Source organism: Anomalospiza imberbis, chromosome 5 (genome assembly GCF_031753505.1).
Source record: "Anomalospiza imberbis isolate Cuckoo-Finch-1a 21T00152 chromosome 5, ASM3175350v1, whole genome shotgun sequence".
Lineage (NCBI taxonomy): Eukaryota > Metazoa > Chordata > Aves > Passeriformes > Viduidae > Anomalospiza > Anomalospiza imberbis.
The window spans coordinates 21,524,461-21,551,263 of record NC_089685.1 but is presented as its reverse complement, the minus strand read 5'-3'; the positions used below and the strand labels follow the sequence as shown (position 1 = coordinate 21,551,263).

Here is a 26,803-nt window from a genome sequence, read left to right as displayed (position 1 = left end):
TAACACAGAGGTTCTGTGTAGATCAAATGCATTCTTTGAGGTTCAGAAAAGCATTTGGGAAAAATATTACAGCACAGGAGACACCTCTGCTAGTTACATGACACTTTCCTTTTGTTTTCCAGGTCAGGATTGAATGATTCAGAAGGAATAGCTTCAGACAGTATTTAATCTACTTTTTTGACTGCATAATAAAAGTGTGACACCCAGTAATGATGGATAGAAACTATTGTCTGTCTAGATAAATAGTTGATTCTAACTACATTTCCTCTGTATCATTGTACTATGACATGGATCAAGATCAGAAAAGTTAGAATTTTTCTAATTTCATAAATGTAATTTTGTCAAAATTATATTCTGGGGGGTTTTAACTACTAATTGAACATGCACAGTCATAAAAGTGTTCCAAAAGAAAGAATAAAAGTCTTATTTTTACCATTTTTTTACCATTTTATCATTGCATTTTACTATTTCCCAGTTCTACATAAAATTTAGTAATTCATTCCATAATCCGATTACCCAATATGAAGATGCAGTGTTTGTATTAATTGCAGAAGAATACAGAACACAATGAATGTTTTCAGGCTTCTAGAAGCACTGAGATGACCATAAAATGCTCAGACTTAAACAGAACATTGACACAGTGCTTCTAATGATTTTTATATGATATTATTTTTCTTTATTTTTTTGTGAACTTCTTAACTTTTCCAAAGTTGCCGGGAAAATGGAGGAGGCTAAGAAAACTACTTTATCTCTGTTAAGATGCTGTCTGCACATTCAATCATAATAGGTTCTCAACTTGAAAATCTGCATTCATTGCCGTGACACCAAATCTAGTTTTGTGATCAGTCTGGACAAGGACCTATCTGTCACTGACTGACCTCCCATCAGCTGTCCATTGCTAAAGCAAACACAAGTCAGTGTTACTCAACATCATTCTCACAAATGTTCGATAACAGCAGATGGAAGCTGTTATCTACTCACTCTCCTTTGTGATACCACATCTGAACAAAGTGATGTATTTTGAAAAGACTTCTCAGGACCATTTATTTAGTGATTTATACTTTATTAGTTCTGTACATTTCTGGATGCTTTACTCAAGAGAAAAAATTTCAAAACACTCTTAAAATTTCTTAAGATGTAGCATCATCATGACACTAAAAAGCCTTTAAAGAGACCATTATTTTCAATATATAGTTTATCATCAAATATTTTATCCTTCCCAATATTCCGTGTTTTCATATGTTTTCTTTGCCAATAGAAGTTAATCTGAAGGAAGTTTTTAATGGTCTTTCTAATAGCCAGAGAGAGTAATAACCTCCAGAGTCTCACTTTAGAACCTTAACACAAAAAGCTGTTAACAAATGATCATAATAACAGATAGAATTATTATTGTTGCCAAACACAAGCATCATTTTTATATGTAGTTTAATTATCTGCTTTTCCTATGATATCTCTTTAAGTTAAACATATTATGAAGTAAAACAGTTATAAAAATCATAAACATCAGATTGGGAAAAGCCAGAGTGGCACTAAGTCAATCCATGGCTATTCTGTCTGAGGAACTGATAGAGCTGGACCTTTGGGATCATCAAATCTGCTGTTTGTTGTGAGCTGCATGATCATATGGATTCCATAGGTAAGGATCCACAGTAAAATTATAGATGTCACCAAGCCCATCCAAATTCCAGGAGTGAAGAAACCTGTACAATCACTTGCATAGGAAAACTGGTTGTTTATAATGTTGAAGCCTTGAATCTGAAAATGAGGAAAGGTACATAGATGAGTGCAATTAAGCATAGTCTTTACTTTCAGGATATATGTAGTAATTACAAAAACCCACATCTTTTAACTATCAATCATACTTTCTGCCCATTAAAAAAAAGAGTGAGAACAAAATTGTCTGCAAAACAGTTTTCCAGATCTCCTTTTCATGCAGGAAATTAAAGATGTAGAATCCATTTCTTTGGTAAGAAGTAGGTTCCCCACTTCAGAAATTTTTATTACTTTTAGAAGTAATGTCCCAGAGGGTACATGTGGTCAGTATTCTGCATTCACCGTATTCTGATCAGTATTCTGTATTCACATAATCAGTATTATCAGTATTCCCTGATGATCAGATCTATAACCACTTCAGAACCAGGAAACTTAAAGCACTCAAAGGCATGAGAATTAAAGCTCCTCAGATCACTAGATTTGTTGAAATAGTCTAAGAGTTTTAGCTAATAGCTCCTTGACTAACAAAATTCCTAGAACCTACTTTAAAATACATCTCATAAAGATGATATTTTTTGGCTGAGTTTTAGTGAGAGTTCAAGTAGAAAAAAAGCTGTGAAATCTTTCTTCATCCCTCCTTGGAATTCAAAGACTCAAAACAGAAGGAAAGGTTTGCTTTATTGAAGTATGGGATATGTGCTGTCTATTAATTTATAAAATCTATATAAACTTTTCCAGCAGTTAGAAACGTTTGCAATATCTCTGATTTGACTGATTTCATAATGACTGCCACTGACTGTACTCCAACCATATTATTTTCCTCAGAAAAATCAACCAATTTGGAAATATATTCTCTGTCTAAATCCCAACTGTACAAAAATATCAACAAACGGAATGCCTTTGAGACCACTGACTTCCTAGAAATTTTGTTCAAACCAATCAAAGGATTAGAAAACTATGAAGAAAGGGAAGACAATCTCCCCTCTACAAACATGCACATAATGGCATAAGCACTGATTCCTTTAGAAGGAAAGGAATAAAACTGGTGGAAGAAGAGGAAGGAAAGAATTAATCTGATTCATTTTGATTAATTCTTAAATAATTTTATAAAGACAAATTAAGACTGGGATTCTTACACATTTACAGAATCTTTGAAATGGGTGCGCAAGGAAAGCTCCAAATATCATTAACCCACTAGTAAAGAAATGACATGTTAAAAATTACTATTTTCCATAAAATATTACCAAATTAAATTAAAAGAGGATTATTTTACTTAAATCACTTCTCTCACCTGGCAATAAGCAAGAAAGCAGAAGATCATGGATTTCTACTTTTATGTGTTCCCACACCGTGATTAATCCATGATTTACAATAAAATAAATGGAAAGCTTGAGTTTATTTGTGGTAATAAAAGAGTTTGTACTTCCTAGGAAAGGTGTTGGTACAAACTGAACAAATCTACCATGCAACAAATACACCAGTAAACACTCTGGGTTTGCATTCAGCCATGGCTCAGGTCCCTAAAGTTTATGTAATATGTGTGCTATGAGGAATGTCTGTACCTTCCAGAATGGTGATTAATAAAACTAATGTTATGTGAGGGACTAAAGGCTCTTAAGATAATGTGGATGCGAAGACAATTTTATCAATTCAACCTTTTAGAAGAATCTTTCCAAGTCAAATCATGGTAGCTAACTCACAAAGACTGTCTGCTTTCACCAAAGGTACTCAAACTTCTGATTAAAGCAGGATTAGTGAACATAAGCTGCAGGGCAGGACAACTATTTGCACAGCTTTAGAGAATACATGACTGCAAAAGCCTTTGATTGTTAAGCCACTGCTTTGACCAAAAGTGAGAATGTGAATAAGGAGTAATGAAATGTAGCCTGAAAGACTTATTGACAGTAAAACAGACAGAAGGTGATGATTTATGTCATTTGTGTTCCCAAAAATGGATTGAAATTCTGGAAAACAATACACATTTCCTACCACATTTACAAGGACTCTCTGAAGTACTTAACAGGAATATTCAGTTTAGAAGGGCTTTGCCACTCCTGATTTAGAGCCAAAAATACTGACATTTATTATTTAAATTCTAGTGGTCTTATATATATATTTTTAAACAGCATTATGCTTATTTAACCATCTAGGTGAAAGATTCAATTGTACATTCCTATAATGCTATGTCTACTTTCAGGAAGGAGATGAAGAATATGCCAGGTTATTTTATTCTTTTTCTGAAGCTTCATCATTTATCTGGGGGTGTTAGATACCAGGCAAAATAATGAGAATCTCAGCAGCATATATAGAAGAGTTAAAAATACTTACATGTGGTTCTCTAATATTTATGAATGCAAAAGTCATTTGTATACAGGCCATTGTACAGTGGAAGTTTTGATTTTGGTATTTAGACCAGTCATTTGTCTTGATTATACAAGTCTGTATTTACTGTTAATTTTTAAATATTTTTGAATGCAGATTTCTCATTATATGGCCTTTGACAAAAACTTCAAAGTAAAATATGCTGGGTTTATGGCTCTTAAGTGCACACCAAACGTCTAATTTTTGAACTTTGAGATATTTGAGCTAAAAAGATTCAAAATATTCTTAATTTTGAATTTTTGGCAATTTTTCCTGGGTTTCAAAGTACTTCTCTACCACGCATACTAAAGAAAGGCAGTGTTCTTGGTGGCAGCCTCCTCTTTAACTTCATTGGCAAATATGAGATCCTCAAAAGTACAAAAGGTATCATGGTAGAACAACCATTCCTGTAGCAACAACAACCAGCAAAACCCCCACCAAACCCAGAGCAGTTTTGGTGCTCTGCAGAGGTATGGTGACATCCTAGGCTGTGACCATGCCTAGCCAGCATCCCACAGAGCTTCTTTTAGATGGTAGTGAGTGAGGCAGCTCCAGATCTGAAGTTAAAGCCTACACCTGTTCAACCTTGCCTAGGAAAAAACTATGCAAGTCTTCCCTGTGCAGCTGCCATTGTCCCTCTGTTACTGTGATTCAGCTTCCAGGACCCAGCGCTGCAAAGTGCAATTGTGCCAGTTTGATTGGCATTAGATCCTGGTTTCTAACTCATTGCGTAACATTGACATGAAAATCATGTTTCTCAGTTTCATCACGAAGATTTTATGCTGGCTGCAACGACTGAACACATCCCACATGCTTTTTTCACCATGCAATAGAGCTGGGGGGTTTCTAAACCTTACGCAGTAACAAAGACTGAGATCACCTTTCAATATGTATCAGTGGATACCTGGAAAAGTATGATTAGGTCAGATAGAACTTGGAAATGAGCCCAGAATGGTGACCTTCTGTTTTCTTTTCTCACACCACAGAAGAATATTGGACTGGGAGTTTTCAGGCTGTGTTCTATGTTTAGAACACAGTTCTTTGTTTCTTGATCAAAGAAAAAGCCCTTTCTCAAGAGCAACTGGAGTTTCTGTTGTCTGAGAAGTGGAAGCAACTGTTGTTCCAAATCTATAAGGAAGGTGGGAAACCACTACTTCTGCTCTTGGTTAAGACCAAAATGAAAGGATGCCTACTAAAGTTGGAGCAAGGCCTATTTAAGCTTTAAGAAAGCAGTAATATCAGTGCATACAGAAACTGACAGAAAAGATAGGTGGAAAGTACACACTTTGTAATTTCATAGGTCATGTCCTTTCATATCTTAGTGATGTGAAAACCAAACTCCAAAGAGTTTACTAGGCAAAGTACAGTTGCATGAACTATGGTATTTTCAGGCCTTTACAAAAACATAACATCATAAGGAACCTTCACAACATTGGTATGTATTGCAACATTGTTTCTCAAAAAATGGTGAGACTTGATACTGGAATTTGTGGAAAATAAATCTAAGCACCAATGCTCTTTCTGTGACATTTCCATTGCTTAAGCAGAAGTGTCAAGTCTGGAGTCAGAATTTTGAGATTTGGTTTGTTATCAAAATTATTAATACAATTATATCAGCATTTGTATCCAGTTATCATGGAGTTAGCTCATGTTTGACAAATAGAGTACAGTTTGGAATTATTCCTATTATTTTCATGATCTCTTTCATCAAAGAGATCCCTTAGTGCAATATTGTTTTAAGACAGAAATTGTTATGCTTCTCTTAATTCAAGAGCAAAGCTCAAATTAGTAAAGGTGTAATCATCTACAGCTCACATATGTAGTCTTAACTACTACTAAATATGCAGAAAAGCTATGTGTCATTCGAAAAAAGCCATCTGCTTTCCTTCTGGGTCATGCAGGAACCAGTACCATTCCTGATCGAAGTCCATGGCAAACCTCCCGGTAAATCTAATTGCGCTGGGCTTTGTTTCTGTCTGCAGGAGTACAGACAGTCCATGTCACCAAAAACAGCAGCCACACTAAGCTGTACTTTCCCAGGTAAACAAAGCACCAAGAAATCAAATAAAAACAAAGTTAGCAGCATAAAGGCACCCACCTAAGAAGCCCCTGTTTCCATGAGCAGCCCAATTCATTAAACAGGCATGAGGATTTAGCCATTCTTTGCCTGATTAAGCGCATTTGGTTTAATTGGGTTTTCTTTCTGTGGACAACTTCATAGTTTTGTTTTTCAAAGCTGTGCTTTCATGTTTTCCTTGTTCAGCAACTGGCATCTTTTTTACCCCTCTACTGAATAGCTCACCTAGGGGAACAGCTTTTCTTTTATGTTTTCCCTCAGGCTGGAATGAAAGTAAAGGCATTATGAATGTGTGTCATTCACCTCCTACAACAACAAGTAATAGTTCTTGGAGTAATCTCTGAAATGGCAATGCATACTCACTTGCAACTTGGAAATGAAAACATCCCAATTTTTTGCCTCATTGTTGGATGGAACCAGCCTTGCAGGATAGAGACTGCTTGTTCCCACCAGCTGACAATGAAATGAATACTCTGCAGGGCCAGAGATGCCAGAAACATTAAATTTAGCTAACTTTTCTCCATCTTGTACAATCTCAACTGAATCTAAAGTGGACCATCTTCTAGCTGAGACTTCATAGAACTTGTTGGTCATTAAAAACCTAGGAACACAACAGAGGACAAAAACAAAAAGTCAAAAGGTGAGAAGGAAAAAATTAATATGCATTTGGTAAAGTAATAGCTAAAGTAACAGATAAAGGTTCGCTATTGCTGGCTGCAAACATCACAGCTGAAGATGACATGGCCTCCCATGTCATTAAGATTGTTTTAAGTGAAGAGGTTCTGTGAATGTGTTTACTACTTAGGGTTTCACCTCACAAGCACTGCTTTCTATAGCTGTGGAAGGCAAGAAGCAAATGCAGTTTCATTCTCCAAGGGCCTCTGCCAGTGCTGTATTTCATCAGTTACCAACAGCTTATAATAAATGGAGGTAAAGCTGAGAAAGTGTCAGCAAGACGGCAGTGGCTCTGAATAAACATTTTATGGGATTTTTGGAAAATTGCTTTTATGACAGGTATAGGCATGATAGCCATTCTAATTTATCATTGCAATTCTTTCTTGGCTCAAATGCCTAAATGGCAATTTCCTTTGCAAAAATCTGAATTTGGCATAGAAGACAGAGCTCTCTCTCACTGGTGGGTCAGGAGGGATTGTCAGCTCTAGTTTCACAATTTGAAGTAGGCTAGGCACAAAAAACAGTTTTCTTATTTTGAAAACATCTGTGTATGTGTGGTATTGCATCGGTTTATAATAATGGAATTTGTATTACTACCAATGCAGTCTGAACAGCTATGAACAGACATAACTGAGAACATCCAGACATCCAGAAGTACATTCTGATCCTTTACAGATCAGGACTATGTGCTCCTCTTTGCCACTTTTTATACAGTTTTAAGCACTCAAGCTATTTCATAAGGAAATTATAAGCCTTTCCCTTTAGTGTACATTGTTTAATACTTTAACCCTACTTGGTCTATGCATGTGTATCTCTACATAGTTTGCTAATGATTTCTTTTGATTATTGGTAAGCACGAAAGATTTAGAAGAGAAATTTATTTATCAATACATAAGACGTGCTTCAAAATGAAATATTTTAATATGTCTATCCACAATGGTTAACACTGTATGTTGACTTTAAAATTTGAAGCAATAACTTAGATGCAATTATGATGCAATTTTGGTTCAAAAGATAGTATAGTCATCTTAAATGAGGCACAATAGAGACTATTTTATGTTCTGCAGGCAATATGTATATAGAGAAAATATTCTCTCTGTAGAATATTGCTTGTTTGTTCAAATTAGTTACTTTCAATATTGTGTCAGCCACACAGCATAGAATCTAGCCACAAATTATGCTTTTTTAAAAAATATATATTAATAATCAGTGGCTTTTGATTCAGGTAAGTTCAGAAACCTCAAGAGTTTCAAAATGCTCAGAAGGAATTCCAGAACACAGTGTCATTGAAGTGAGATAAGGATATTTTCTCTTATGGCATTCTTTATGTTTTAAGCCTGAACAGTTCTACCCATAAAACACTGAGCTGCAAGCATCAGTGAAAAAGAAAAAAAAAAAATTCATCCAGTCCACATTTACAAATATATATAGAAAATATTCTATTCTTATATAGCTACAAATTTAAATCTTGATATTATTGCTAGAAGAAAGGAACATTTTCCTGATGTACAGTACGATCTGAACAGAATTTCCAGGGTGCCCCAGTAGCAATGCTGTAGGCACTAGCTGAATACCAGTTATAAACACAGAGAAGATTACTTAAATGTTTATGAAAACCACAGAGGCTGGGTGTGGTCTGTACTTTTGCTGATAAGATGAGAAAAGTGGTAAAGCAGGAAATTCCTTTTAAACTGACCAAATGAACAAAAACTTTTAGAAGGCTATGTATGTGAGTACACTCTAAAATGACTTTGAAGGGAATGCTGTCTCTACGCATTACACCAAAGACTAAAATGTTGTGTTACTTGCAGACTTAAAAGAATTAACATTCTAATTAGTTAACTAGTTGAGCACAGTTAACTTAGTAATGAAGGCTGTTATCCTTAGCATTTTTCCAAACAACTAACAGTGAATAGCCTCCAACAAGCACACACTTAACTGATAATGAGTACAACTATAGTTCATTAAATTACAAGAAAAAAAGGCATTCAAACAACAAAAATCTACAGAATTACTTAATTTAGTTTAACATTTTCTCAAATGAGTAGATAGCAAATAGAACATATTATAGCAAATTAATGATACAGAGCAGAAAGAGAACAAAGGCTTCATCTGCAGAATGGAAAGTACCTTGACTTCTTAAGGAAATGTTCATGTTAAACATTAGAGACAGTTTTGTACATTAGAGACAGTTATGTACATTAGAGACATTATGTACTTTATAGTATGGTGGCACAAAAAATTCCTGGTCATGGGCCAAGCTCCCTTTGTGCCAGATAACTGTATGAACTCTGAATGCCACCACCACTGATCATGTCTCATGTGGCTAATCATTACAAGCAGAGGTATTTCTGGAGCAGAAGATAGCTAGAATTACTGTTTCAAATATTCAAAGAGAAACACAACTGTTAAGCAAAAGAGTTTAAAAGACGTTTTTCGGGTCAGTTCTGTTCTGTTCTATACACTGAGCAACAACAGCAGTCAAGTATGTATCAATGTAAGTTTGGAATACTAATGTTCTGCACTCCCATTCTCTTTGACACTTTTCTCCAGAGGAAATGACAGACAAGTGCTTGAATTGGATCAGTTTATGAGAGAACTGAGATGGTGCTTCTTCCAGCACAGGACTACTGCCCACTGCTCCCACTCCTGCTGCAGCAGTGCCTTACTTTCCTAACACTATCACAACAACACTCTACAACCACACCCTTACAGCTCATCTCTCAGTGCAGGTGCAGGAGGATGAGTGAGACTGTAGCTCTTGCTAGAGAGAGCGAGAGGGAGGTGCCAGCTGTGTGTGTGCACAGGATGAAGGAGCAGTTGCAGCTGTCAGTGGGAGGTGGGATGTGACCAGCTGCTCTGTACGTGGGCACAGACTGCTGTTGATAAGGGGGGCAGCCTTTGGATCCTGCTCATGCTGCTGAAGTTACTGAAGAATAAACGGAGCTACTTGAACATGGTCCTCTCTGGAGTCACTTTCAAGATAGGCTATCCTAGACTTAAATAAAAGGCCTTTACAGTGGCAAAAAGTGCAGTTGTGGCTCTCAGCTCTGTTCCTTCCACCTCTCAGCCCTGCTTTTTTCCTGCTTGTTAAGGCAGACCATGATTAATTACCAAGGTGTAATCTTGAAAAAGAAATCAAATCAAAATGAACCACGAGGGGAAAACAGAGGTTGCAACATATCTCTATGGATTTTAGAAGCTCTAGACAAGAGACATGCTGAGATACACTAGGTGAATAAAGTGTTAGCAAATCATGAAAAAAGTCAATGGCTTGTTCTGGTTCTGTTCCATGTATCTTATTATCTGCATTATATAGCATGTACTGCTGTATTATGGTAGCTAACAGAGGCCTAAAATGACACCATTGTCTCATCAAGTGACAATCCAACAGAAAACTAAAAATAATCAGGTGAGTCTTCAGAACTATTGTTAATTTATAAGGGCTCTGAGGTGTTATGGGTTGATACCAACCAGCAGTCAAGCACACATTTAGCTGTTTGCTCACTCCCCTTGTTCAACAGAACAGGGGGGAGAATAGAAAGAGAAAAATTGAGGAAACTTGTGGGTCAAGATGAAGACAGTTTAATAAGTAAAGGGGAGAGGGGAAAAAAAGCAAAAAAGCAGTCAGTCTCTAGCTCCCACACACAGGCCCATGCATAAGTGAAGGTCCAAGAAATGGTTACCCTGGAAGCTACTCCCTACATTCTTCCTCTATTCCATTTTATATTTCTAAGCACCTGTGTCATAAATAAAAATTGATCAATTTACACGTATTTGTGTTTATTTGCCCTGAAGGAATATTAAAAACCTGGATCACACCTGGACCAGTGGAATAAATCAAATTCTCCTGCAAAACACAGCCAGCCTATGCTATTCTTATTTGCTTGGCATGAAAACATCCAGACCTTACCTGAGCTTTCTTTTAAAGTCCTCATCTATTGTGGAGCCTGAGTTTCTTATTACAGCTTCAAGGGCTGTTTATGCTTTTTGGTATTTAATGATAATGTGTTCAAACAGAAGCACAGGTCAAGAAGGATTTTGTGAATATTTCTGCCTCTACTACAACAGGCTCAAAGGATATAAAAAATTTTCCTGAAAAAGAAAGAAAACATGAACCATTCGCCTTTTGTACTGGCATTTTTGTTTAAATTACAGTTTGTCTGCAGAGTTGCTTCTAATTTCTTCTCTCCAGATGCAACTCAGATTCATGACCACATTAAATTTTTTATCCATTTTATTAATTAAAGTCATAAGTTTTTAATAGACTACTAAACATAATTCTAAATAATCTTCAATAATCCATGAGTGCACTAACATCACATTTGATCTTCTGCCAGTGCCAAAGGATTTTGTTTCTATAGTACTGTCTCAGGGTTTGCAATTTGCCATTGTACTGTTAAGTGAAGCCTGTTGACTACCAAAGGGAACAACACCTTTAAGATCTAGCTGTTAACTAGTTTTGAAGCACAGTATCATGCTCCATAGGATGCATTGTGATTTGCACTATTTTCTCGAACTGTAATTTTACTAGAAAGGTTGATACTATGCTGAGGATAGCCATATTCAGGACAAATGTAGGAAACAACCACATTCATTCATACAGAAAGAGATTACAGCAGACCAGCCAAGACTTGTGCTAGGATGTGCAAAGATGAAGAATGAGAATCAGAGCAGTGTTTTGGAGGGCTTGTCTCTACCAGAGTGGGATAGGAGTACTCAAGAGCAGGCAGAAGAACATCAGGGCGGCACCAGAGAAAGTGATATTTTGGAACTTGTAGTAAAAGGAAAAATACAACTTTGGTAGAGTCTTAGTTTGAGATCAGTATCTCTTGAATGGGATCCAAGGAAAATATTTTCTTAATTCCCCATAGTGTTTAGGGAAATACATGTCTCTTTGATAATTTACATTACTGAGACCAGGGCATGCTTGACACCACCAACAAGGACAAGTCCCAGGGATCCTATACGCTGCTAACTCCAATAGTCAAAAAAGTAAAATTACTATACTAACAGCAATCTTATCTGTACAAAGCTCTTACAAAGCTCTAGCTAGTTGAGGGAGAAGGGAGATGTATGTCTGGCTTTTTGCCACCTGTCATGATCTCTGATACTGACTACAAGTGTCTCTATGCACTCTGAATACCACTCCAAACACATCACTGACTCTCCTCAAGACAAGTTCTTCTGGGATCCTTTTAACTTAACACAGAATGTCTTTCTGACTCAGTGTAAATAATGGTATTTATTCATTTGAGCATTCATCTGGACAGGCTGGACTGATGTGCCGGGGACAATGGTATGAGGGTCAACAATGTCAAGTCCTGCACTTGGGTCATAACAGCCCCAGGCAGAACCACAGGCTGGGGACAGAGTGGCTGCAAAGATGCCTGGTGGAAAAGGACCTGGGGGTGCTGGTCAACAGCAGCTGAACATGACCCTGCCTCTGCCCAGGTGGCCAGAAGGCTGACACCACCCTGGCCAGTATCAGCAAGTGTGGGCAGTGATTGTCACCCTGCGCTCAGCACTGATGAGGTCGCACCTCGAATCTGGTGCACCTCGAAGCTGTTGAAGGGACTGGAGCACATGTCCTGTGGCATGAGGTGTGGCTGAGGGAGCTGGAGGTGTTTAGCCTGGAGGTGAGGATGCTCGGGGGGACCTTATCACTCTCTACAACGAGGTGACAGGGGGTTTTAGTGAGGTGGGGTTTAGTTTTCTCTCCCAAGTAAGAGGACAGAACAAGAGGAAATGGACTCGAATTGCACCGGGGAGGTTTAAGTTAGATATTAGGGGAAATTTCTTCAGTTACAGGGTTGCCAGACCTTGGAAGAGGTTCCCCAGTCAAGTGGCTGAATCTCCATCCTTGAAGATGTTTAAAAGATGTTGCACTTAGGACATGGTTTAGTGGTGGACTTGGCAGGTCTGGGTTAAAGATTGGATTCAATGATCACAGAGACATTTTTCAATGTAAACAATTCTATGATTCTCCCTTTGATTTTTCTTCCCTGGTCTTCCAATTCCCTAGCTTTTCTTCCCTCTTGCCATGGTAGGAGAAATATGGTCTTGTCGCCATCTATGGAGTAGTAAAGACTTTAAAAGAAACTTTTTGCACCCCTTATTAACCACAAGCTAGCACTAACAGAGTGCACTGGCAATCCACATTAGGACTCAATCCAGCCCTGGCCATGCAGGTAGATTTCAACCCCTCAAAGTTTTTGCAAATCACAGTTAGATTTACCTGAGAGAACTGTGGAATGATCCCATTAGTAAAACAGGAAGCTGCATATACCAGTACCTTGCAATATGGATGTTTGCCTACAATATTTTTTCAAAACTTTACCTGAGAATAATAATATATTTTCTGTACAAGGACTGTACTATTGTTTTCCTGCACTGTGACTCTTCAGAAGAGAAAGCAAAAAATAAATTAAAAAATATTTTCATTTAACTTCTTCCTTGTTTTTGTTCCTAATTTACTAACAGGTATTGTAAACCACAAAAGATCTACTGAAAATAAATCGTAAGTTACCTTATCTCTAGGCTGCTGATTCCATTCACTGGTTTTGTGTATTTTAATGACAGTCTAAGAATAAGAAACAGATTTTTAATGTTAGAGTAGTCAGCTTTAATTAAATCATTGTGACATTTCAATTTGAGGGATATATTGTAAATCAGTAGGCAATTACAAAAGTCATATAGCAAAGGTTCAGTACATAGAAAAATATGACTAAATATTTCCAGGGTTTTATTTACCCAAGAGCAGGTGCTTCAAAGAAAAGGAAAACAGAGATCATGTTTCATTAATGTACTTCTAGCTGAGTTACTACCTTGTAAAACTGGCAGTACTTCCCTTCAAGGGAATGAAATTATGGTCTCATTAATGTCAGTGGAGATTTTTGTGATTGTGAGATCAGGCACAGGGAAACCTCTTTGGACCAAACAAGGAAATGGGGAACATAAGAAGAAAAAAATCATGACAATAACAGGCCTCATCTGAACAGTTTTTGTGGTCTTAACTTTTTTCTTCTAAGAGTACATTTTTAAAATTTTTTGGATGCTTTAGAAGAAGAAAATTAAAATAGTACTGATTTTACATTGTAATATTTCTGAAAGTTTTCAGAATTACATATATTATGATATGAAATTTCTTGTGCTACTCACGTTGTGTTGCTGTCTGTGCACTCAGAGGCAGAAATATCCACATTCTGTGTTAAAAATGTTGCATTTGTCAAATCTATTAAAACTGAACCGTTGGCTTTGAGGCTAAAATTACTAGCATAAAAAAGGATGCATGTGTAATTTCCAGTGGTTACATTCAGAGGAGGATATGATAAACTTTCTTCTTCCTCAGTAGCCATTAATTGTCGTCTTAATTCTGCCACCACATCAGTTCTTCTAGAATTCTGTAATAAAAACACATTAACAATTCATCCCATTGTAAGAGTAATTTCAGTTGAAAACAGACCTTCACTATTCTGTACCATGAGCCCCTGTTCTTCTTGAATCCTCAATCAACCTCAACAGTTGTTACTGTCTGTCTATTTAACTGGTGGTGTGGAGGCTAATGAGGCAATGTTAACCTAGGTTCCCAAGGCCAGGTGTCCACATGTGAAAATAAGCACCACTGATACTAGGCAAATGAATGTAAAACAATACTGGTAGTGTTGCCTTAAGATAGTAGCATTCATTTGTGCTAACAGGTAGAAGAAATTTTTTTTGCCAGAAGAAAATAGTGAAAGAAATTTAGCTTTTTTTTTCCTGCAATAACATCATGAGAAAATTTCAGCTTGCTAGTTCAGTAACACTCTCCTCTTAAGTAAAAGTAACAGTTTTTGCAGTCTTTGTTTTAACAAGCATGAGAGCAGTCTACTTAGCTACAGCAAGATTATTTTTAGACTCTTCTGACGGCTTCTGGAAAAAGATCTTCGCTCATTTGGCTGATGTGGTGAACATCAGCCTGCAAGAGACACATAGGCTTTTAGGATATTTCCAGGAATATTTAGGATATTTCCAGGAATTCCATTTAGTAGGTAATGCTTTTTAAAAATGTGCCCAGGGCATCCTTGGTAAAGCAGCCCCACAGATATCAACAGTTAAAGCAACCTTACCTTATCACACAACAAATTTATTTTGTTCTTATCTTACTCCTCTTTTCTTACTCTATTCATATCTGGGATATTCCATCTATTTTTGAGTCCTGTGTCAGCTTTACAACTTTGTATGCTACAAGTGGCCTCTATCCTTGTATAACTTTAGGGTACAAGAAATGAAAGGCATCACAAGGGTTACAAGGATTACCAGAACTGTAATTATGTGGAGCTATTGCCTAGAACTACTTTTCATGGGTTTAAAGACAAGTCAAGGACCGTTTTCCAGTCTGAAACAGAGACTATAATATTGCTTTATCACCTGCTTGTGGAGAGGAGCCCCAGAAGATTTTGTCACGTGAATGGCTGCTCTGTAAACAGTATTTGCCATCTGTTACTTACAGCTTGTCTTTGCAGGTACCACATTCTATCAATTAAGCCGAATGGGTTGCATTAAAACCATTTGACTAAATGCTCCAGTGAAGAAGGCAATCTTTCCCTCCCATACATGCATACTTTATGAATTTCTTTTTAATTCAGACTAGTGCCTTTTCAAATACATCAGAACAAGCATTATTTTAAATGAATACCATGTTCTTTAAAAGAAGAGGATACAACAAAAGAAAATATTCAACTTTTGATATAAAACTTTAAATCTTTCCTTAGACTTTCCTGAAATATAATAATTTTATTTCAAAATTAGAGGAAAAGCTGAAGTCTAAATTATATCCTGTCTAACTATTGACTTTACAATGTGGGCCCCATGTATCATCTAAAGAGGGCTTTAAAAACCACCTGCTAAGAGCTGAAAACAATGCTACATTGGATACTGTGACTGGGATAACTTTAGGGATTAGGTCGAAGTACCTTAAAACAAAAAGAAAGGTATTAAAATATAATTATAAGACTACAGCTTTATTTCTATTGCTCTCTAAGCAGTACTTTGCCATGAAGCTCTTACATACAGATTCCCTTGTCTCTCTCAGAAAGCATATGAACCAAGAGAGTGTAAACCTGGAAAGAAGGGCTTTCAGAGGCAAAGAAATCCACTAGTTTGATAGGAATAGGCAGACCATCAGGTCAATGCATGGCTCCAAGGCTGGTGTCAGTGGAAAAATTTTGCATTTGTTGACAATGGGATAATCTACCCAACACGTGGTCCAGTGACACCTGACGGGATGCAGCAGTCTCAGAGGGGAAGAAGAGCTCTAGCCCAGGAGCTAGTGAGGCTTGATGACAAAGCTTTAAATGAGCTTGGAAGGGGGAAGGGAACAAAACCAGGCTGTCCAGTGATGAGCAATGAGATGGTGTGCCAAAACGTGGGGAAGTGAGCATTAAGGGGATCCCTCAATCTGCTTCCACCTCAGGTATTCTGTGATTCCATGAATTAAGCATGCTTGAAAACAGAGAGGGATATTTTAAAACTTAGTCTTCAGGCTGGAAGTAGGATCTCTGAAACAGCCCAGCCTGGGACCCACTGGAGACCTGAGGACAGCAATTGCTCCTTCCAGGTAACTCCAGTGGGAAGCTGTGAGCTTCCTCACTATGTCCTTGTTTCTCTGTTTAAGGAACATTTTCTTTTTCTTTTGTTGCTGCACAAACATGAGCTTTACCGAATCAAAATCATTCTCCGATGTCATATATTTCATGCTAAACTATAAATTACAAGACACTTCCTTGACAAAAGGATTATATTTACACTGAATTACTGTAAATCAAATTAGATTATTTAGGAACAATGCATCGTGGAAGTGTTGCCAATCATCACACCGTATTTAATTCTCAGTTCAGTATGCTCTTCTCCTTCACCTAATCTGAACTGAGGGATGTGTGAATCACTGACTTATTCTCTGAATTTATCAATGGTATTTTTGGTCTCAGTCATGCAGTAAACAACAGCAAGACCTGATTAAATAAGGTACAGAAAACAAAGAATTTACATTTTCCTAGAGCACAATGGAATGTTGTAATTACTAACTGAACCTGCAATAGAGGTAGCCTGAACAAACTTCTTCCCTTTGATCTGATTTTCAAGCCTCCAAATTCACAATCATTTCTCTTGAAAACAATAAAAGAAGCAGATCTGGGAGCATTTTGATACACCAACATACAAATCTTTTTCAAAGCAAACAGACCTTACATCCAAAATTACTCGTTTTGTTGTTGTTGCCACAATTTTGTTGCCTCTTCCAACACAAAGTGGCTAGTGACAAGAAAAAAGATTTGGGGCCATTTTATACATTTGAAATTACAAATTAGTTGAAAACAAATATAAATCAAATAGTTGCACACACATATGAGAACCATACAAAATACTGTAAAAATGAAACTTTCATTTGCTGAAATGATGAATGGCAATGAACGAGAAACAGATTACATTTCACACTGGTTACAACATGGTATTTTTGAATATCAGTTCAATAGATGCTTGTGTCTTCTGTTTCAATCTTTTGTTTTTTGACTTCTTATTGCTGTGTTAAAGTGTGCACATCAAGAATAAGAAAACTGTCCTGGTGGGGCTTGCTGCTCCTTTTCATTTCTAACAGCATAGACTTATGACCACATCCTCTCTGTGGGATTGTTGCTCTTACTGAAAAGGTATTTCTGTACTTTTAAGGAGGGAGGTGAATAGGCAGAAGGGTCCATTCCCTTTCTCTTTTCAGGCTGTATCTTAGTTTAGTCCATACATCCATACTACATTGTGCACTACAGTTTGTTCTCTGTATATACCTGACTTGGATGGCAAATGGCAATTTTTCCAATTTTAGTCATAACCTGATTAAGACAGTTCTTAGTATTGCAAAATTACCTATGAATCCTAGCTTCTACTAAAAAGAAAAAAAAGTGCAGTATTAGAGCCACATATTGCTTATTAGCATTGCACAGCATAGCACTAATGAAGAAAAGAACCTGAAAATATTTAGAGAATGCATGTAGAGACAAGTTCACAATACATTGTAAAAATGAGGACAAGGAATCCTTTTGGATCACATACGATGCCCTAAATCATGAAGCGCAAGGTCCAAGGTCCAGGTGCTGCAACTGCTACAATAACACGACAAAGACAAATACCTTTTATCTGAACTGGATTTTGGGTTTGGTAGATGGAACTGCATCCACATATCATGTACCAACTGTAATTCTTTTCACAGGATACCGAAAGAACTGTATGCGTGCATTTTCTCAATTTGCTTTAACAGGGACCATCAAAATCTTTTTTTTTTTTTTTTTTTTTTGCAAGATGTCCTTTAAAAAAATGACACTAGGAGGCTGCCATGTGCTCAGTGGAGGGGTACTGCAAAATGGCAGATCTTGCTTCTTTCTGGGGTTTGGCTGTGGCATTTCAGAAGCCACTCAGCATTCACATCCCAGCCAAGTATCAGCACATTTCAAATGCTTTTTCTGAAATTATCATTTCAATATTCCTTCCCACACAAACAGATCAGTTTTCCTCCATGCTTTCTATTGGATATGGCCTCATGGTCTCACTATGGATAGCATCACCACCACTTCTGCTAATACATAATTTTCCTGAAGGATAGTGTATCACGAATCTGTGATGCAAGCAATCTCACTGCTAAAGGTCAACAATTTCAAAGACAAGCATTAGAAATTGGTATAACTGTAAAAATGTTCTTTGTGGTGTCAAATTTACAAAATCACAAATGCAGCAAACAGAAATATATTTGATTTGACTTCATTCTTTCACCTGCCAGTGGAAGACTGTAGCATAACAGTTTTTTAAGCTTTCAAAATCTAGAACATTAAGCAGAGTTACCAATTATCTCTATTTCTGAAAGTTTTTACTGTTTACATTTTTATGATTTCTAACATTTTGGGATTTTGTTTTTTTAATTTCCCTCTAGGCTGATTTGTGGCTGCCTCAGATCTGGAAGTGTTTAAGCCTAGGTTGGATGGGGCTTAGAGCAACCTGGTCTACTTGAAGGTGTTTCTGCTCATGGCATGGGGATTGGAACTGGATGATCTTTAGGATCCCTTCCAACCCAATTTTACATATTTGTACTGCAACTGTAAGCCTTAACAAGACATCAGAATAAATTTCAATAGCATATTGATATTTTTCCCAGAAGAATCCTTGACCTGTATTTCCCATCTCTATTATTACTATGATGAAGCAGGTAAAAAAGAATGCACAGAAAAGTGCATTCATTTATTAACAGTGATTACCATCATTTTAGTGCCTTGCATATATGACCAACCTTACTGTCTCACATTAGTATCTGATGGCTTCCCTGTTGAACCATGGACACTTCTACCAGCAAGCCAAATGGCTTGGCAACTGTGACACTCAGCTTGTACCCGATGCTCTGCATCACTCAGAGTTTTTCACAAAAACAAGGCTGGGACACGAATGTTAAAGTCAAAATGCATGTCTTACAGTAAGAGATAATGATCTCACTGTAAAACATAATGTTCTCTTTTATAATTGATAGAACTGCTGTGACTTGTGGAGATTACCCAAGTCATGAGCAAGGACTTCAAGACCTTCCGTTAGAAGAGACAACAAAACCACAGTATTTACTACGCTGCTCAGTTCAGTGGCCAAATCCATCCATGCATGAACACAATCTGCACTATCAGCTCACATATTCATGTCTAGATCTGCTTCTTCACAGGCCTGTCCTGTAGCAGCACTGGGATGGATAGAAGATCTCTTGACTGCCATTTACAGAGAATGGAACTACTCTGTGCTACTGACACTGTTAGACAAGAGAGTTAGCAGGGACCATGCAAGCAACAGAACCGAGAGCAGAGCAAGGAGTTGTGATACAGCACTTGTGAAAACTTCAATTCAATTCCACTTGAAAGGCTTTAAAATCAGACAATGTGTGGTACATACAAGAACATCTGTAAATGCAGTCTCCATTTTCTGAAGAAATGTGTATTTCCTGTTATTTTCTTGTTACAATTTTCAAAGAATTTTTATACCAAACTTTTTCATCTACCTTAAGAAAGAGCAGTAATTTTCTACAAAAATATCCTAATTTTAGAAAGTAAAACAGAATATGTATAAGCTGGAATAGCAGATGGAAGGATCTACTACACTTAATTTGCCACCTGAAATTTCAGTTAGGTCAAATAACCCAAACACAATTATTTCAATGAAAACAATGTATTGGTCATCTTCAAAAGTGTTAGCACTTACTTGCCCCTTTTTAGTAAATCAGATTTTGCAAGCAATATACAAAAGAGAGAAAAAATATATTAAGAACTTGCCTTATAAAACAAAATTAATCCTGAAAGGAATTGACCAGATGTATCATTCAAGAACTATTTGCCGATGCCAATGTCCCCAGGCTCAGCATTTGATTTTGGGCCCTGTTTCAGGCAATTCTGCCATAGAGATAAAAGAAGCTACAGATTTTGCATAATTTTTAGACTGCTAGGGGAATGCCCACTTCTAACTGGTTCCTTTCACCCCTTTCTTACATCCATATGTAAAATTCAAGTTGCTATGGGAGATGTGAAAAAGGATGGCAGAGCAGCTGCTGCAACAAAATGCAACAGATATGCAGTGCGAGTTGGACAGAGGTTACACAGGGGTCTGGTGGGTTACTTAATTGAAAAATACAGATAGGAGCCAAAGTGTGTTACTCATAGTGCTGGGAGGCTTGCCAGCACTGTTTGTCCCAGATGCAGGCTATTCACAGGGAAATTAAAAATCTGAAGACTCTTAAAATTTCCCCTTTCTCTACTTAATATCTGGATACTGCAGGACTTTGGAGGACTAATCTGCAAAACTGGCCAATAAATTTAGCCAACTGGATATTTTAACAGGGAAGTTAAAACAAGCATTTTTTTCAGAGAAAATCTATTAAAAGGATTTTAATTTCTGCTCTGCTTTCTTGCACTTAATATGCATACAATTTTTCTGACAGTAGGGTATGGAAGGTAGAAGGTGTATATATATAAATGAAATCCTCATCAGAAAGTCTAGACAAAGCTAATCTTAGAAATAGTATCCATGCTTTTTATAAAGCCTCTTCCAAGAGGAAGAGCCTTCCTCTTCCAAGTTTTTCTCAAAACAGACATTTTCCACCAAAACCTAGTTAAATCTTCCAGTTAACACACCTCAGCCAATGTCACCCACCACAGTTTCATAATTTCCTTTATCTCCCACCAGTCTCTAGCCCATCAAATAAACCAAAATGAGACCAAAGCATGCAGTCTTTCCCAGCAGTTAGGTGGAACTATCACCTCTGTGTCTGCTAGCTATGGATCCTTGTCAGGATGCTTTGATATGAAATTTTGGAAAATGGAAATTTATAAGGTGAGGCTTATTAGAAAACAAACACCAACTTCCTTCCACCATTCTTGTGAGATTGCTTTAGCAGCTTGATGCCTATTGCTGTTCTTACACCATATCCAGGATTCAATGCCAGGTAATGGCAAGCCTGGCTGGAGATTTGGTTCAACCACAGTCAGTTTTTCCTGCTGGAGGTTCAGATCCTGAGAACTGAGCATCAGGAGCAAGGAATATTTCAGGGTCATAAGGAAATCATGTATTAGGGAGAAGGAAGGAGTTTTTAACAGCAAGAAAGCACAGCATAATCCAACATTGGCCTTCCAACAGTTCTGCTCAACGTAAGGCAAGAAACCCTCTGTTCTGTTGCAGAATTTTCCAAGTGATTTGGCTGAATCCAAGTGATTTGGCTGAAAGTCCCAGAAGAGAAATCTAACTGTTAAAATAACTGAGGTTTAACTTTCATACTGTAGTGCACTAAAAAGTAGAATGTACATCTTCTATTTCATTAAATATCAATCTAGGAAATCACTCAATCAGCCAAAATCAAAAATCAAATCACAGAATAATAGTTGCAGTGTTTCAAAAAAATTGTAAACATTGAGGTTTTCATAAAACAGAAAAGACAGAACAAGAACAAAATATGCCATATAATATCAAATTTGATGTCAGGCATCATTTTATGTACAGCTTTCAAAATAATTCTTCCATCAACAAATTAAATAATATGTCTGTGACATTTTGTCAGGAAAGGGATTAGCTTCTTGCCTTTTTTCTGGTCTACCAGTGACACTAAGGAATATGTAATACAGCAACTCAATACCAGAGGCTCCCATGCAAGGCTGGAGGGAGTTGCAGGCCTGCAGTGCTGTGACACTAGGTGGGATCCCAGAGGAAACAATGACTTGTCAACCTCATGCCAGGCAAATTTGCCTTTTCTCTCCCAGCATCCCCAGTAAACAGGGGAACACTGGCAAGTCCGAGAGCTCTCCCAACACTGCCTCTAGCTCTGCTATACTTTTAAGGCTGCTAGCACAGGTGACTGTACAGGGGTCTGACCATACAGGACTATTTCCTAAAATGATATTAATACCACAGCTTTCTTTAATCGGTCTATTTTCTTAGACAGCTTTCTAAAAAGAAAGATATAATCTATTAGTAGACTGAAATCGGTTTAAATTTAAAGTTGTCATCTAGCAGGAATGGGTAATACAATCCTTAGAAAGAAATAAGCTCTGTGTTTCAATACCAAAACACTGCATTAACATTCTGTTAACCTTTTATTAACACCCTGGCTACTTCTTAGCTTTGTGTGCTTAGTGCTCTAATGTACAAACTTTGAAAAGAGACATGCATGCAAATCCAAGTTCGCAGATTTTTATGGAAAAGCCTTTAGGATTTAATAAAAGTAACTTCTAGTGAGAACATTTCAATACCCATCCCTAAAGGAAAGATATATTCCTCTGCTAAAATCATAAATATGTTTGAAAATTCTGTTAAGAAATTACCATACTTTATCCTAACTTTAGAGGCATGCATGCTGCACTTAGGAATTTAAATGGCTGCATAGTTTGACAGTTGGACTCAGTGATCTTAGAGGTCTTTTCCAACCTTAATGATTCTATGGTTTTGTATACACAATGACTATGTATGAATAATGATGTCCCCTCTTCACTTTTCAAAATGGCAGGAAATCATTACTGCTGGCTTTGAACAGTCTAATACTTCAGGGAAACACATTCAGGGTAGGAGTTCAAAACACATCTGATGCATGCATAAATATAACAGATCTAGAACTTCACAACAAAAGGTCTTCCTACCACAATACACTGATGGTCCAAAATCAAAATTTTCTGTGGCACTACATAAATAAAATCATTTTTGTTTCAGAAATTTTTATAAAGTGAAAAGAAAGAATATGAAATTTCACTTGAAACTAAAATTAAATAATCCACGTTCCTTCTTACTAGTCCTAACTGTATTACAGACTGGATGCATTAAAATGTAGGGCTTTGTTATTCTGCCATCAGATCTCACATTTCCCAGAATATGTGATCTGCATTTTACTGATTAAGAGCAAATTTTTATGTCCTATGTTAGTAAAGCCTGTGTTTGTTCCTCTAACAACTATTTCTCTACCACAGACAGCAGAGCTGCAGTACAAAACTAATTATACAGGATACAAATGGTTTTTTTCAGTGAACGGGGCATCCCTGTGATTGCACCAGCTTTTTCTTTTACAAACTTTAGTTTAATTTCCTATGGAGGGAAGGAAGACAAGAAATACTGCAGGTAGATATTTAGGCTAAGGCTTGCTCTAACCACATGCAGAGGCCACCCAACCATACAGCCACACATCTCTCAGCTCCGGGCTTTTCAGCCCCAGGTACCTCATGGGGGTGATTCACACGCACGGTCATCCTCTGGGGAGATGTAATCGTTTCCCACTTCTAAGCCTGTGCTTCCCTAAAATGGGAATGTGTATCTCCCTTCGAAAAAGATCATGCCAGTGGGCTTTGGTGTCAGGAGAAGGCACTGAAGACACAAGTCTCTGTGATCACCAGTAGCAATGAATGGGGAAAGGATTCAGATCTCCCAGAGGCAATTTGCAGATGCTTAATCACAAGGATCTTGAAAATCCAGCCTGTTTCACTGTACTGAAAGTAGGGAAGACTGCATCAAGCATGAGCTGCCACCTACCTGATTTTCAGCTGACACAGTCACTTCTTATGGATTTCCTGGTTGCCAGCAGAACAATGATTTACATGCAGTAGGCTATTTTATGATGTGGCAATTATTTTCATTTTCAGAAGTGGCAGTTCTACAACAACCCAATAGGCGAGCATGAGGAGGAAAGTCCGTGAGCTTCTTATAGTGGAGCTTTGCTTATTCTGTTGGCTGCCTCTTCTGGCTCTTGGCCTTTAGTTAAATAAGTTACATATTACTTTTCACACTCCTGTTCCAGAAAAATGCTATGTCAATATCCCAAGCTTCTACTGCCAAGACACGACACCAGCTAAACTGTGTGTGGGCAAAGGTCCACCTAGCTCACAGCCAGAGCTCCTGATAGTAACTGGCAGCTGAAATAAGAAAGGGTAAATACAAACAATACTTGTCATAGGGTGCCGTCTTTGAGTTCTGTAATCTTTGGGTTAGAAACCTTCAGGGCTGAAGGTTGCATTCAAATCAACACGTGTAAATAGGACCTTCTTTCCACCCATCCTTCCTATCTTTCTTCCATTAGTTTATGTAATCACTGAAATCTGTGTGCTTTTCTCATCCAAAAATAGTTCACTTTTTTTCTTTAAAGGGTTTTGGTGCCCCTGAATGCCATGTTACGGTCTGAGTGGTGAATGTCATGAATATTTTCCAGAGACAAGTAACATTTCCTGTTCAGCCTGTCCATGTAATTGGTGGTTTTATTTATTATTTCCCTCTTGAATTTCCCTTACTTTTCCTAGCTGAAATATTTTAATCTTGTATCCTTTGGAGATGGGGTGGCCATAACCACATGCACTATTCCACTGGCAGACTTGTACTCAGTAATGGCTTAGTGAACTGAAGCTGCTTTGCCCTCCTCCTTTCCAACACTCTGCTTGCTATTCATCCTACTGCTGACTGCTGGGATGTTCCAAGAGATCTACCCACGTGTGTACTGCAATTCCTCTTCTGAGAAATAGCAGCCACTCACTACAGTGTAATCTGCATATTCAAGGTTTTCCTACATGTTACTTTTCTTCAGACTGGATTGTATCTGTCTTTTTATCACTCAGTAATGCAGTGCTGTGAGTAGTTTCTCCAACCTGTCAGTACATCAGCGAACTTTGGCATCTTTGAATTTCAGCCCCCTTTCCATACTAATGACTCTGCTGAACAGCACAGGCATCAACATCAATCCCCACAGAGTTCCACTGGCAAATACTCCCCACTGTGAATGAACATGAATCCTTTATTTTTATCCTTTGTTTCCTAATTTTAAAGATTTTACTTCTGCTAATCTCTAAAGATTTTACTTTTTTACCCATTTTACTTTAGCAACACAGTCACTTTACTTGCACATCCTATGCCTCTTAGAGAACACTGAAACTACACTGTATTTTCTTCATAGATCCACATATTTATGACTACAGTTTCAACCTTTTTTGTCAGTACGGAAGGTAGGTTTCCTGGAAGTATTTCTCCAGATATATAGAGCCTCTTTTCAAGCACCATGTTGCACTTGCGATGAAGGCTAAGCTATTTTTTAGTCTTCATATACATTATAAAAATTGTAATTCAAAAACTGTAAATTAGAAATCATGATGACAGTTTGTCAGTTTCTTATTTTAGTTTAAACTTAGGTGAATAATATATGACCTTGATGATACGACACAATTAATTTTATTTATTTATTCTGAACTCTCTTCTTGCTAATGGAGTAGCAGCAAAATGTTTTGAGGCTCAATGACTATCAAAAACGTGTTTGAAGTGAGAACTTCTTTATGTTCTACCACAGCAATGATCAACACAAAGGCCATTTGGCTTTGCATTGTTACTCATTTTTCTGCACTCCTCCTTTTTTATTAGATTCAGTACTCTCTGAAATAATTCCTGTCTCATGTGTTTTTATGAATAGTTTTTGTGTCTTGTGTACATTATTCCTCTGAATCTCTTTAGGTCTACCATGTGATGCTGCACCAAATCTGCAAGAATTTATATTTCTTTTAATTTTACGTATCATACAGGACTATGCTTTTTGAAATGTGACTATTCATCACTTCATCTTTTTCACTCTGTTAATTAAGACAGTTTGGGATGTTTTCATGTAGGGAGGAAGGTTAGGGGGAAAAATGTTTTTTTTGGCATATAATTTGACCTTTTAATATGTTGGGTTGAAGCAGTTTGTATTCCAGATATAAGCAGTGTCAATCCATATAATTAGTGGAGATTACTGGGCAATTTATCAAATCACAGACAGATGGATTATTTTAATCCTTATGTTAAAGACATATCCCTTGGATATTGCATTCAGCCTCAGTCTTCAAAGACTGTTCTTAGAATAGGTCTCCAGGATTCTCAGAATATTTATCTTTGTCTCCTGGAATCCAAAATTACTTTAAGACACAATATCAGTCCTTTACAGCTCTATTCTGTCACTCCAATACTTTTTTTACCTAGGCATTCTCCTTCCAGAAAGTGTTTAGAATGCCTATCAGCATGTCATATAAATATGCTTGTTTACAGTTACACATTCCATTTAATCAATCCTATTTTACCCTTATTCCTCAATTTCATTCTGCATTATTATGTTTATGACTTCTGCTTATATATGACTGCATCTTTTAGAATACTCATTGCAATTTTTATGCCTGCATTTTACCAATGTATGGTAAATTTTAGTCCTAAGACACAATTCATCCTTACCTGTGTCCTTCTCCACCATAACTCCTCCACCCCAGTTTTCCTGATTCTTAGTTTTAAAAGCAAAATAATTAAAACTTTCTGATTTGATCTATATGGAACATCTGTATAGGTTTCATCTATGCCTTAAAAACTTAGCATCTGAAAATAACAAAACTGCTCTGATCAGATAAAAATAATAGTTCCATGCTGCCCTTTATTTAGCAGTGAAGTGCATAAACATAT

General features: G+C 37.2%; 1 protein-coding gene across 1 annotated transcript in view; it reads right to left on the bottom strand.

Moving 5' to 3' along the window:
• Nucleotides 1-1,042: 1,042 nt before the first annotated feature.
• LOC137473832 (V-type proton ATPase subunit S1-like) overlaps nt 1,043-26,803 on the bottom strand; it is a 50,397-nt gene continuing 24,636 nt past the window's right edge. The window contains exons 7-10 of the mRNA XM_068189852.1: nt 13,988-14,229; nt 13,356-13,409; nt 6,515-6,752; nt 1,043-1,755 (exon numbers count right to left, since the gene is read on the bottom strand). Of these exons, the coding sequence (XP_068045953.1) occupies nt 1,546-1,755; nt 6,515-6,752; nt 13,356-13,409; nt 13,988-14,229 (744 nt within the window). The 3' untranslated portion in view covers nt 1,043-1,545. The remainder of the gene's footprint in view (nt 1,756-6,514; nt 6,753-13,355; nt 13,410-13,987; nt 14,230-26,803) is intronic.